Source organism: Zootoca vivipara, chromosome 13, assembly GCF_963506605.1.
Source record: "Zootoca vivipara chromosome 13, rZooViv1.1, whole genome shotgun sequence".
Lineage (NCBI taxonomy): Eukaryota > Metazoa > Chordata > Lepidosauria > Squamata > Lacertidae > Zootoca > Zootoca vivipara.
Genome location: NC_083288.1, coordinates 208,416 through 220,898, shown reverse-complemented (window position 1 = coordinate 220,898; position 12,483 = coordinate 208,416). Strand labels below are relative to the sequence as shown.

The following is a 12,483-nucleotide window of genomic DNA, read 5'->3' as shown; positions in this document are numbered from 1 at the left end:
GATGCTTCTTTCAGGAACCCTTAATAGTTTATTACAATCATCACTGAGTGGAGCTGTTCATTGCAGGATAAGCAAACAAAGAGTCTTGTGGCACCTTAAAGCAGGCACCCCCAAACTTCGGCCCTCCAGATGTTTTGGACTACAATTCCCATCTGCCCTGACCACTGGTCCTGTTAGCTAGGGATCATGGGAGTTGTAGGCCAAAACATCTGGAGGGCCGCAGTTTGGGGATGCCTGCCTTAAAGCCTAACAAATTTATTATAGCATAAAGTTTTGTGGAGTCCCTCTCACTTCATCAGACACGTGAAATCTTTGTCCTGAGTTGCTAGTACATGGTTGGTGGGTTGTAAATATGAAGGTCAGAAGGAAATTTAATGTGGGAAAGTGCAGAAACGGTGATAATAAGTACCTAATTAACAGAGGCAACCCACAAAACAGTTGTTGATAACAGGGACATCCCCATAGCTGCCAAGTTATCCCTTTTTAAAGGGATTTTCCCTTATGCTGAATAGGCTTCCTCGCGAGAAAAGGGAAAACTTGGCAGCTATGGACATCCCTAGCATCAGTAAGTCGAGTAGCATACAAAATGTGCTAAAATCCTTTGTTTTGACTCATTCCACTAGTGATAGAACTGAATCCCTGGATATACTGTATTGTAATTCATCTTTCTCAGTTCCTAACATTGTTATAGAAGTGTGACCAGTGAAAGGAGGATTGAAAAAGGAAGCTGTTAAGAACACAAGAAGAGACAGCAGATCCATCCCAGCAGCCTCTTCTCACAGGGAGCAGCAAGATGTCCTCTAGGACCTCTCAAGCAGGAGTTGAGCACAAGAGCGACACTCTCCCCTCCTGCGCTTTCCAGCAAGTGGGCTCCAGAAGCATTGCTGCCTCCGACTGTAGAAGGAGAGCACAGCCATTTTGACTAATAGCCTTATCCTCTGTGATTCCCCCTGCCCAGTCCTCCAAAAGAGCCATCCCAATTGATGGCCATCACTGTCTCCTGTGGGAGTGAGTTCCACAGTGTAACTAGGTGCTACATGAAAAAGCCCTTCCTCTGACAGTAAGAGCTGTTCGACAGTGGAATTTGCTGCCAAGGAGTGTGGTGGGGTCTCCTTCTTCGGAGGTCTTTAAGCAGAGGCTTGACAGCCATCTGTCAGGAATGCTTTGATGGTGTTTCCTGCTTGGCAGGGGGTTGGACTGGATGGCCCTTGTGGTCTCTTCCAACTCTATGATTCTATGGTTCCTCTTCTCTGTCCTGAATCTTACAGCATTCAAGCTTTCATTGGATGTCCCCGGGTTCTTGGGTTCTGAGAGAGGAAGAAAGACTTTTTCTCTTTTGTCTTTCTCCATGCATGCATCATTTTATCATGTCACCTCTGGGAAGAATGTTCTCTGGGGAGATTAATCCCACCAAACATCTCCCCCCCCCACTTCCTAACTCCTCAGCTGCTTGCCTTGATAAACAAACAGCCCCTCTGGCCTTTGCTTTGCTGGGAATTTTTCCCTTGGAGGGATGCACAGACGGAGCAAAACTTTATCCACCCTCTTCTCCTCTCCTTCCCTCCCAGCTTGGAGGGCGGCTGCCTGCAGGAGAAAGGAGGAGGGAAAGGAGAGCCGCATGTGGGGGGCTGCCCTCCCCTTCCTTCCCTCGCTCCCTCCCTGTCCCCACATGAAACCAGACTTAATGCAAAAAAGCTGGCCAGGCACAGAGGCGGCCAAGCTTGGAGGAGGAAGGGGCTGCGCTCAGCAGCAGAAGCAGGCAGCCAGGAGGCCAGCAGAAGACGGAAAAGTTTCCTCTCCCGTGAGTAAATGCCACGCAACTCCCCACCCTCACCCTAAACCTTGGGGGCCCATCACCACCCCACCTTTCCTCAACTCCTCCTGACTTCTGGCAGGCTTGCAACTGCTGCTAAGTGTTTTGGCGTGGGCAGGATGGGGCCCCCACAAAAGCCTCCCCTGCTGCTCAATTCAGCCCTTCCCGCTTGGGAACGGGATGGTTCAAGGGGGACAGAGCAACTCCCCTGTAAGAAAAGGGTGCAGCAGGGTTTGGGGCTTTTAGTTTGGAGAAAAGGCGAAGGAGACGCAATAGACGTTCATAAAAGTATATGTGGCATGGACAAAGCAGACAGCGGGGAAAAATTCCTCCCTCTCTCAGAACACTAGAATTTGGGGACATCCCAGCAAGCTGAATGCTGGAAGGTTCAGGACAGATAAAAGGAATCTATGCAGCTCAGAGTTAAAGCATGGAACTGGCTGCCACAGGAGGCAAGGATGGCCGCCAACCTGGATGCCTTTAAAAGAGGACCGAATAAATTCAAGGAGGAGGAGGAGGAGGAGAGGGAGGAGAGGGCTACTGCTGGCTGCTGGCCACAACCACTATGCTCAGCTTCCACAGTTGGAAGCAGCAATGCTTCTGGATGCCAGAAGGGAGACAGGGCTCTTGTGCTTGAATCCTGCTTGCAGCTTTCCCACTGAGGCATCTGGTAGGGCGCTGTGAGAACAGGGTGCTGGGCTAGATGGGCCCCACTTGGCATGGGCGTACCCAGGATCAAAACTAGGGGGGGCAAGGGGAGGGGCCAAGGCACGGAAGGGGAGGGGCCACAAAGTGGGCGGGAACGGTGAACTCGCGCTCCGCCGGGCTGTGCCCCTCCCTAGAAGCAGGGCTGGTGGGCGGAGGCGGAGCCCAGCCCAGCGGAGCGCGAGTTCGGCGTTCCCGCCCACCGCGCCGCGCTCCCTGGTTCCCCGCCGCGCTTGGCCTTGCCTGAGGGCGCGCCGGGGAGCTGGAGGGAGGGTGCGGCGCGGCACGGCGGGAATGGCGAACTCGCGCTCCGCCAGGCTGTGCTCCGCCTCTGCCCACCAGCCCTGCTTCTAGAGTAGGGCAGCTGCCCTAACTTGCCCCGTGGTGGGTACGCCCTTGCCACTTGGCCTGATCCAGCAGCCAGGCTCCTCTTATGCTCCTGTGAAGAGGCAGAAGGACCATGTAATCAACTCTGTCCTAGATGAAGCCGCTTTGATTCTGCCATGCGCACCGAAGAAGATGAGGCTGATATTCCCTAGGAAAACTCAAAATTTCGGGGCAACCCCCTGGGAAATTCTCCTGCACTGTTGAAATAAACTCTGTGTGTGTGTGTGTGCATATGCAGGAGAACTTCCCAGAGGTCTGTGCCCCAAGACCCCGGCTATGAAGCAGAGAATCCTCAGCACATCCTGAGGTTTGTGCTTTCCTTGGAGCTATGTCATAGGATGTGCAGCACACATTGGGGGTGTGTGGTTATGCAGTGGCGGGGCTGCAGGGGGCAGAAACATGCAGAGCATTCTGCACATGCTCAGAGGTGTTAATCATTATTAATATTTATTGTATTTATAACCCACATTTTCCTCCAAGAAGCTCAAGGTAGCATATATTGTTCTCCCTCTCCTTGTTTAATCCCCACAACAACCCTGTGAGGTAGGTGGGGTTGAGGGCCAGGGACTGGCACCTGAGTGGGGGATTTGAACCCTAGTCTCCCAGGTCCTAGTAATCCAGCCCTCTATCGACTACACCACACTGGCTCTTCAGTGTGTGTAGCCAGTGTGGTGTAGTGGTTAAGAGCGGTAGACTCGTAATCTGAAGTCTCTCAGCCCCACTCACCTCACAGAGTGTTTGTTGTGGAGGAGGAAGGGAAAGGAGATTGTTAGCCGCTTTGAGACTCCTTCGGGTAGTGATAAAGCGGGATATCAAATCCAAACTCTTCTTCTTCATCATCATCATATGTCCTGGGGTCTGCTCTCAGCACTGAAAACAGGTAATGGGGGAGGGGGGACTGAGCTGAAGCCCACCTTCCTTAGCTACCTCTTTGGCCTCCACATCAAAAACATCCATGCAACAAGAATGGAGAAAAATCACAGCTGCTCCTGCCCTGGTTCCCTGCCCTGTTGCCAGCATGTTACATTCAGGCTCAGATGTGTGCAGAGTGGATCTGCCAACCCTTCCCCACCCTGTGGAGTCCTGTGGCAAAATTAGAACAGGTGTTAAAGTTTTTTTAATGTTAAAGGTGACCGACTCTGGGGTTGCGGCGCTCATCTCGCTTTACTGGCCGAGGGAGCTGGCATACAGCTTCCAGGTCATGTGGCCAGCATGACTAAGCCACTTCTGGTGAACCAGAGCAGCGCACGGAAATGCCGTTTACCTTCCCACTGGTTGGCAGGAGCAGGGACCGAGCAACGGGAGCTCACTCCGACGCGGGGATTTGAACCGCCGACCTTCTGATCAGCAAGCCCTAGGCTCTGTGGTTTAACCTACAGCGCCACCTGCATCACCTGGATTTTTTAATGTTACTGCCTTTTAATTACTACTACTACTACTATTTAATTTATGTGTTTGAATTGTTAAAGCAGTAGCATAGACTTTGGTGCAATCAAATCAACACTGTTATTTGGTAGATCAGCTGCTTTAAGATTGTGGGATGCCTTTGAAGAAGAAGAAGAAGAAGAAGAAGAACCTGATGAAAACAAAACTGAATTAAAAGCTTGCATTATGCAGCTAGCTATCTGAGAAAGTTTGTGCTCAGAGTCCAGAGGAAGGTTTTGTCTGCTGATTTAATGGCCAGTTGATTTGCTCCAGCTCAGAAGAGATGGGGCAGTACTCAGATTACACAGCTTTTAAAACTAGAGGGGATTTAGGGGATATTTTATGCATCTAGGGAGGAGGAAGAAAGGAGGCAGAGGGATGGGGGGAGACTATGTGCATTTAGAGTTTGAAGAATTTCAGACTCTCCAAATGTCCCTATTTTCCAGGGATGTCCCTGATTTGATCCTGGAATGTCCCGCTTTTCCTTAGGATGTTCCTACAATCATACCTCGGGTTGCGAATGCTGCAGGTTGCGCATTTTCGGGTTACGGACGCGCCGAACCCAGAAGTACCGGAACAGGTTACTTCTGGGTTTCTGCACTCATGCATGCGCAGAAGTGCTAAATCGCGCTTTACGATTTAGACCTGGGGAATCAGGTTCGTGTCTCCGCTCCTCCACATGCAGCTGCTGGGTGAACTTGGGCTAGTCACACTTCTCTGAAGTCTCTCAGCCCCACTCACCTCACAGGGTGTTTGTTGTGGAGGAGGAAAGGAGACTGTATGCCGCTTTGGGACTCCTTCGGGTAGTGATAAAGCGGGATATCAAATCCAAACTCTTCTTCCTTCCTTGGTGGTTTATAAGGAGAGGTTGGATGGTCATCTGTCGTGGATGCTTTAGCTCATATTCCTGCATTGCAGGGGGTTGGGCTGGAGGACCCTCGGGGACCCTTCAAACTCCACCGTTACGTTTCTATGAAGAAACAGAGGGCTCCAGCGCTGCGCATTGCATAATCCATCAGGCATCCCAGTGAAACCAGGATAGGATTAACTAAGACAAAATTGGTGCTCCCCCTTCTCCCCATATTTCTGGCAAGCATAAAAGTTCTAGATTCCTGCTGAAGTGTTGCAAGGAGGGAGCTCAAATTGGGTTTCATGGTGGTGAGGATATTGACAGCTTAGCCTCGATAGCTCCACAGAGCTTCCACGCCCAAAGGCAGTCTACCTCTGAATACCAAGGGCTGCGGAGAAATAATTACAGAGGGCCCTTGTGGCAGTGCCCTGCCTGGATTTTGTGGCTCAGGAGCTAAATTGCTCCTAAGGAGAGAAGAGACGATGATGGGGTCAGGGAGAGATGATAAAAGAGAAATTCTTTTCTTGAAGTATCATCTGGGTGGAATGTTCCTTTCCAGTGGAAGTGAGAAGCCCAGGTATCTATTATTGCAAAGGAAACATCCCCATATACGGATTTCATAAGTCTTTGTAATTTGCATTGGAAGAAACATCCTTGGAGAGATTGGTCATCAGCTGTGAGCCAGATGGAAACTCCTTGTTCAGAGGCAAGGCAGCTTGGAAGGCCAGATTCTGAGGACACACAAGAGCGGGTGCCTGCCTGCCACCTTCATGCCCTGCTTGTGAGCTTCTCGGACACATCTGGGCTGGTCTCCATTGGACTAAATGAGCTCTGGGCTCTTTTGAGGCTACACATTACCAGATGATTCATCCAGGGACCCCTGGCTGTTTCAGATGCTGAGGCTGCAGGAAGTTAACGTCTCCAAACTTGGCAAAGGTTCTGGGCACGTTGTATTTGAGTCAAGAGTCAGGCACAACCCCTTTCAGCAGGAACATCTGGACTCTGAATCCGTTGCTTAGACAAAGGAGCAGAGGAGAAGAAAATTCAGGAGGGGCATGTTAGCTTCCAAACATGTGCAGAGCAGCACCTCCTGACTTCCAGCCTGGCACGTGGAATTGGGGGTGCAGCACTGAGGGCAGAAGGCAAAGAGGGGGGGAAGGAAGCCCTCTTTGTTTTCCACATTAAAAACTGGGTGCGTGTCACTGGAGAGTCAGAACAGAAACAGCAGCATTTAAACATCTGTCTAGATCTACTGACAGATCCAACAGCTGGTGAAGTAAACCTCGAGTTGGATCTGCAGGGGCTGCATGCCTGAGTCTGCGCTCTTTGGTCTGTGTAACAGTTTCCATTGCAAACCTCAAATCTCAGGAATTTACCCACCAACCACTGCAGTGTGCTCAGGCCAGGATCTGATCAAGCTCTGAGCTCCTGCTCAGAGATTTATTAGAACTCCTAAAGCAGTAACACCAAACTCTGCGTGTTGAGAAATAAATGAATTTAAACCACCCAAAGCCCGCCCATCTCACTGTATGCTCCCCCCCTGAGAGGGATGCTATTTTGATCTCCTTCTGCCTCAGACTTTTGACTGGATGGGATTAGGGTTGTTCAATCACTCCTGACTGTACAGACAGACCAGAAATAGCCTCCTTCAGAGGAGGCTGCCTGCCTGAGCTGCTGTTCTGGGCTGACACACACAAAGTTGACTTCTGCAGAGCTATGAGTCACTGTCATATCCCTGGTCTTAATCCACCTAGCCCAGTCTTGTCTACTCTGACTGGCAGCTCCTCTCCACCCCCTCTTCCCTGGTCCTTTTAAGACAGGAGGTGCTGCTGGGAGATGAACCTGGATCCTTCTGCCATTGAGCTCTGACCTCTGAATGGAACAGTGGGCAATTCCCTTGGAGAAAACTTAGCCTTTCACACCAGAAGGAAACCTTTCCCATTTTTATTCAGAAAAAGAGTTTGCCTGGATTACTGTAACTTTGGGAAAGGTCACCTCATTAGAAAAAATGAAAGGAGGGAAAACTATTTTGCATCTCGTTTTGGGGGGAGGGTTGCATGGGGACCAGCACTATCACAGGGGGTGGAGAGTGACATTTAAATTTGGCTTTGGGGAAGGCAGTGGATCAAATGAGAAGAAAGGAGATTCCGACTAAATATTAGGAAGAACTTCCTGAGGGTAAGAGCAGAATGAACTGCCTCAGAAGGTGATGGCTCCCTTCATTGGAGGCTTTTAAGCAGAGTGGGGTAGCCATCTGTCAGGGATTCTTTTGCTGCAATTCTCGCATTGCAGGGGGTTGGACTAGATGTCCCTTGGGGTCCCTTCCAACTCTGCAGTTCTACAATTCCATTCGACAACAAGCATGAGAGGAGCGGGGGAGAAATAACGTATCTCGTCCACGAATTGTGTATGTGTGGAAGAAGCCCTACCTCTGGCTGGGCCTGAAACTTCACTGATTTTGTCGATTTCCTGGGATTTCATTGGCTATTTTTGCTTATGCCCACATCTCAGTTTGAGGTAGGGACTCACCAGAGCTTAACCCCAGAACTAGTTGTGGAATGTGTGAAGTCATTAGGACAGATGAGGGGTCCACTGAACATGTGCAAAGAGGCTCACCATTAACTTTAGCAAGCCCCCCAGTTCTTCCAGAAGTTCCTCCAGATCTAAGAATGGGACTTAGCTCAATTGCACATGCTACACATCTAAGAATAACCGTTCCTTTGTGTTTGTTGTTTTTTCCAGAGAACCAGCCACATCCAACCACTGACATGGCCATCCTGATGGACACCTGCCTGCTTGTTCTGCTGATGGTGCCCTTGTGTGCCTCAAGATCCATACACAAAGCAGGGCTTGAAGACAACGGGGGCAGTGGAGAGAGCGAGGGTGCGTCCTCCATCCCACCCCCTGCAAGCGTGACGCTAGGTGCAAACCCCACCTTGAGTGACCTCATTGTGAATGGGACTTCAACATCCCTCAACATATTGGATGGGATTGTGGACTTCTTCCAGAAGTACATGCTCTTGATCATTGTGGTCGGCTCCTTGGTCTTCCTCTTCCTTTTCATTGTGTGTGCTGCCGTCATCGTCCGGCAGAAACATAAGGCTTCAGCCTACTACCCAGCATCTTTTCCAAAGAAGAAGTATGTGGACCAGAACGACAAGTCAGGAGGGGCCAAGGCCTTCAGCGAAGTGCCGGAGAAGTTGTCTGATGCTGACCAGGAGGAGCCCGTTGACTCCACCAAACAGTTGCAGGCGGATATTTTAGCCGCTGCACAGAACCTCAAATCCCCAGCCAAGGCTGTCACGATGAACGGGGAGAGTGCCAAAATGGAGGACAGGGCACCCAACGTCAAGGAGGAAGGGACAAAGACGATGGAAGAGGCTGAGAAGGAAGAGAAAGCCACTCCAGAAGAACAGGATGGTCCAGCAGAGGAGGCTGAGACTCCAGCCCTGCCAAACTCGGTAGATGCAGAAATCAATGGTGAAGATGTGAAGGGTCAACAGGTGGAAGAAGAAACTCACCCAGCATCTCCAGAAGAGCCCAAGGAATCACCAGGGACTGATGATTCCACAGAACAAGTCTCAGAAAGTGAGGCAGATGAGCCGGGGGCTTCACCCCCTGATAGTACTTGCACCTCAGGAGACTAGGACACGGGGCCTCCCTTGCTTGCCTTTCCACCCGTTGGCTGTCGTGTTGAAAAGCTGATCACACTGAACCTGTGATGGACTTTACTTTCACTCTGTGGGCAACACCAGGCCCTTCAGTATATGACGTTTCCCATCTCCATTTTAGAGAAGCCCCATTAGAAGTAGAATACTGAGGTTTTGCCTTAACAGTCTCTTCATTGAGTGACTTAGCCACTCTTCTCTGACACAAGTACAAGGTATTATTTAGTAGGTGAGGATGAGTGGAAGAGATCCAGCACTGAGCGCTGACTGAGATCCAAATGTAGGACTGAAACCACTGTTGGGTTTAAACCTCTTTTGAAACACTTTTTTGTGAATAGATATGATAGAACTTATGGTTCAGGCCCAGTTATGGATGAGGTTTTTTTTTTTTTTAGCAGTCCCCAATAATAGTAGCTGCCTACGCAACCCCCACTTTCCAGATGAGTGCCTGGCTGCTCCATATTCTGTACTTTCCCCAGGATCAGAGTAACCCATTCTGGTTTCCTGCCAAAGCTGAATTTACACAGTGCTTTTTGGCTGGCCTTTTGGTTACCGTAATCGTGAAGCCAACCTCTCCTATTGAAGCAAGGCTGTGCAACACGCCCATTGGCCAGCCTTTGGCTCAATTACAAAGCCACCGCACCCGCCTTTTATGGAAGTAGGACTTAGCACAGCACTGATTGGTCAGCCTTTCGTGTCAATCACAAAGCCACCTCACTTTTACTTGGAGCCTTTTTTTAGGCGCTGAACAAATTTTTGATAAAAGAACAATGCATGGTGCTTAAAAATGTGGCTGGCAAAATTACAATCTGGATTCAGTTTGAAGCTGAATATGTATACAGTATGTGCTCTTTGGGGAGTGAAGGTGCAGGGGTGGAAGCAGAGCTCACCTCTCAGAAAAAATCTCTGCCAGTGGTTACAAGTAGGTCCGCATGTGGCCTGAAAATCTTTGTTAGAGATTCAAGGCAGCTCTGCTCCCCAGAACTCTCCTGGATATATTTTTTGTGATGTTAGGTTTTAAATTTAACTCCCATCCACATGACACAGAAACCTCAATTGGACTTGATAACAGATGCCACTTCTGACACCAGCCAGAGAGACACCAACTCTGACACCACATGGTCAATTTCAGTGCTCAAACAATCCTACAGAAGATCCTTGCTCAAGAGAATGGGCTCGGATCTGGTATGTGCCCACTTGATTACTGGCATGCTTAAAGTTTCACAAACATCCGGGCATTTATATTATTACAAGAATTTTAGGGTGGGGAGGACCAGAGAAGCACACCAGAACTGGCATTTCACGCCACTTGAACCCTAAAGCATTTGTACCAGCAAAGGATCTTCATTCATCAAGATAATTTTGAATTGATAATATCTGTGGAAACAGCATATATTTGGGAAACTCAAAAAATCTGCCTAAAATGCCAGTAAAATCTGCCTAAAATGCCAGTAATGTTGACTCTTTCTACCAGCTCTGACAGGGTTCGGGGGAAGTAAACTAATTTCTTTTAAAACTCACTTTTGTACTTTTGTGAAGGAATTTTGAGAGGCTTTATTGTTTCCATTTCGGATTCTGAGATGTTTTCTTCTCTGGCCTGCTCTGGAAAGAGAGGAATACTTTTAGCGACCATTACAGCTGGACCAAGAAACTCTTTATTTTATATGTAACAAGCCTTGAAGAGTTTGAGCGGAGGGTTTTATTGGGGGAGGGCCATTTTCACCCAGCTTCTTCACAAAGGTTCTGGTAATATTTATGACTGTGGCCATTCCTCAGAACACGAGATAATAGGGAAGCCCTCTCTGAAGTCTAATTAGCCAACAAAAAAACATTGATGGTTATGCCCTCTTTAAGAACAGGGGTTTGTCAATCCTGGCTGGTGGGCCCTCGTTTTCAGCTGTGGCTGTATGCCATGGAGGGGCTTGGGGAACTAGGTTGGGATCATGGAATTGTAAAGTTGGAAGGGACCCCCAAAGGCCATCTAGTCCAGCCCCCTGCAATGCATTAGTGATGTTTGCCCTGCCCCTTTTCTGGCTGGCTGAGTCCAGCCTCCATTTAAATTTCCCAATAGGCTTCCAAATACCAGGTGCTGGAAGCCACCAAAGAGGCGTGTGCTCTTGTGATGGTCTTCTATCGCACAATTCCGCGCACACCATTCTCCTGGGGTGCTGTGGAGAATTAAAACCCTCGAGCCCCTTGCATTCAAACCCAGGAGGACCCAACAACCCGGGTAGGCCCCCCCCCTCATGCTTTCTTGTTCAACAAGCATCATGGATTGGGTAGTTTTAGGTGAACAGCTTCTGGGATCCCTTTGCGTGGCCAGTGGGAGCAAAGGCAACATGAGGGGCAGAAGTCCTTGGCTGATTAAGACTCTGGGGGGTTAAGGGCTACAGGGCCTCAACCAGGAACCTCATGGCCTAGAGTTACTTGGGCAGAAATAATGATTTATCTGGAAGTGCCCGTTCTCTCTAATGGAAAAAGGGACTTTCCCATTCAGTGGTTATGCCATGTTCTGAAAAACATTTTGTTTAAAAACAAACAGGGTAAAAAAAAGGCCAAGTACTTACTGCACGGAGTTTGGGGCCCTTTTGCAAAACTACTTTGGCATTAAGTGTGGAAGAGGAATGACGACCAGTACAGGGATTCCTAAGAAGAATGGCTTCCACCAAAGCTACTCTCTTGGACTCTTCCATGGAAAATGTTGGCAAGCTTCGCAAAACTGTATTCGGTCCCTGGGCAACCACCGCAGAATATCTGAAATCATCGCCATCTTGCTCAGAAGTCACAGCAGCTGCCTAAAGAGAGACAGAGAAATAAACCAGAGGGATTATCTCTGCAATTTTATAAACCGAAATATAACCAATTACTTAAGAAATAATCTGAATATTAAACAAATTATTTAAGTAAAGTTGCAGACTGCGATGTATATTCCCTGCCCCTCCTTTCACAACCTCTTTAAACTTTCAGTTACCCATGCACACAAATACACATTCATACGCAGACCTATGTTCCATTTTTCAGCTATTCTTTTATTCTGTGTGCTGCTCTGTGGTAAACTGCTTTTGAAACAGACTGAAGTTTAGAAATGTTCTCTTTTCAATCTGCTAATGGTGATATGTCTCTGTGTAAGAGTGTCTATTCAAGGGGGGGGGATATATCAGATTCCATTGGACACAAACAAGCCTCCACCTCAAATAGCTTTTCTCTTGAAGGGTGCAGGGCCAGCCCTACCATTGAGTAGAGTGAGGTACGTGGGTGTTGTGGATGGGGATCAAAGTGCTGGTTATGTTCTGCATTAATTCCTTCTTTCCATGGGAGGGGCATTTGTGGGTTTTTCTGCATTGGGTGCCAAGTTAACTTGGCCAGCCATGAACACTGAGTTCTTTGACTTGGGCGGTGGAGGGTGGGTGCCACATCCTATTCTGCTTCAGGCAGCAAAATATTTTGGGCTAGCCTTGGGGAAGTGATTAGAATGATAGTTGCCAGGTCTAGAGCAGGCATCCCCAAACCTCAGCCCTCCAGATGTTTTGGACTACAATTCCCATCATCTCTGACCACTGGTCCTGTTAGCTAGGGATGATGGGAGTTGTAGGCCAAAACATCTGGAGGGCTGCAGTTTGGGGATGCCTGGTCTA

General features: G+C 48.9%; 1 protein-coding gene across 1 annotated transcript; it reads left to right on the top strand.

Annotated features, from left to right (window-relative positions):
* Positions 1-1,506: 1,506 nt before the first annotated feature.
* Positions 1,507-11,920, top strand: TMEM119 (transmembrane protein 119). The gene is made up of 2 exons (XM_035136434.2): positions 1,507-1,801; positions 7,923-11,920. Exon 2 carries the CDS (start codon positions 7,949-7,951, stop codon positions 8,825-8,827), a length of 879 nt encoding a protein of 292 aa, XP_034992325.1. The 5' UTR covers positions 1,507-1,801; positions 7,923-7,948; the 3' UTR covers positions 8,828-11,920.
* The last annotated feature ends 563 nt before the right edge of the window (positions 11,921-12,483 follow it).

Bases quoted from the DNA above. Each gene is read 5' to 3' on its own strand.
- TMEM119 (XM_035136434.2), top strand. From the start codon at position 7,949: ATGGCCATCCTGATGGACACCTGCCTGCTTGTTCTGCTGATGGTGCCC.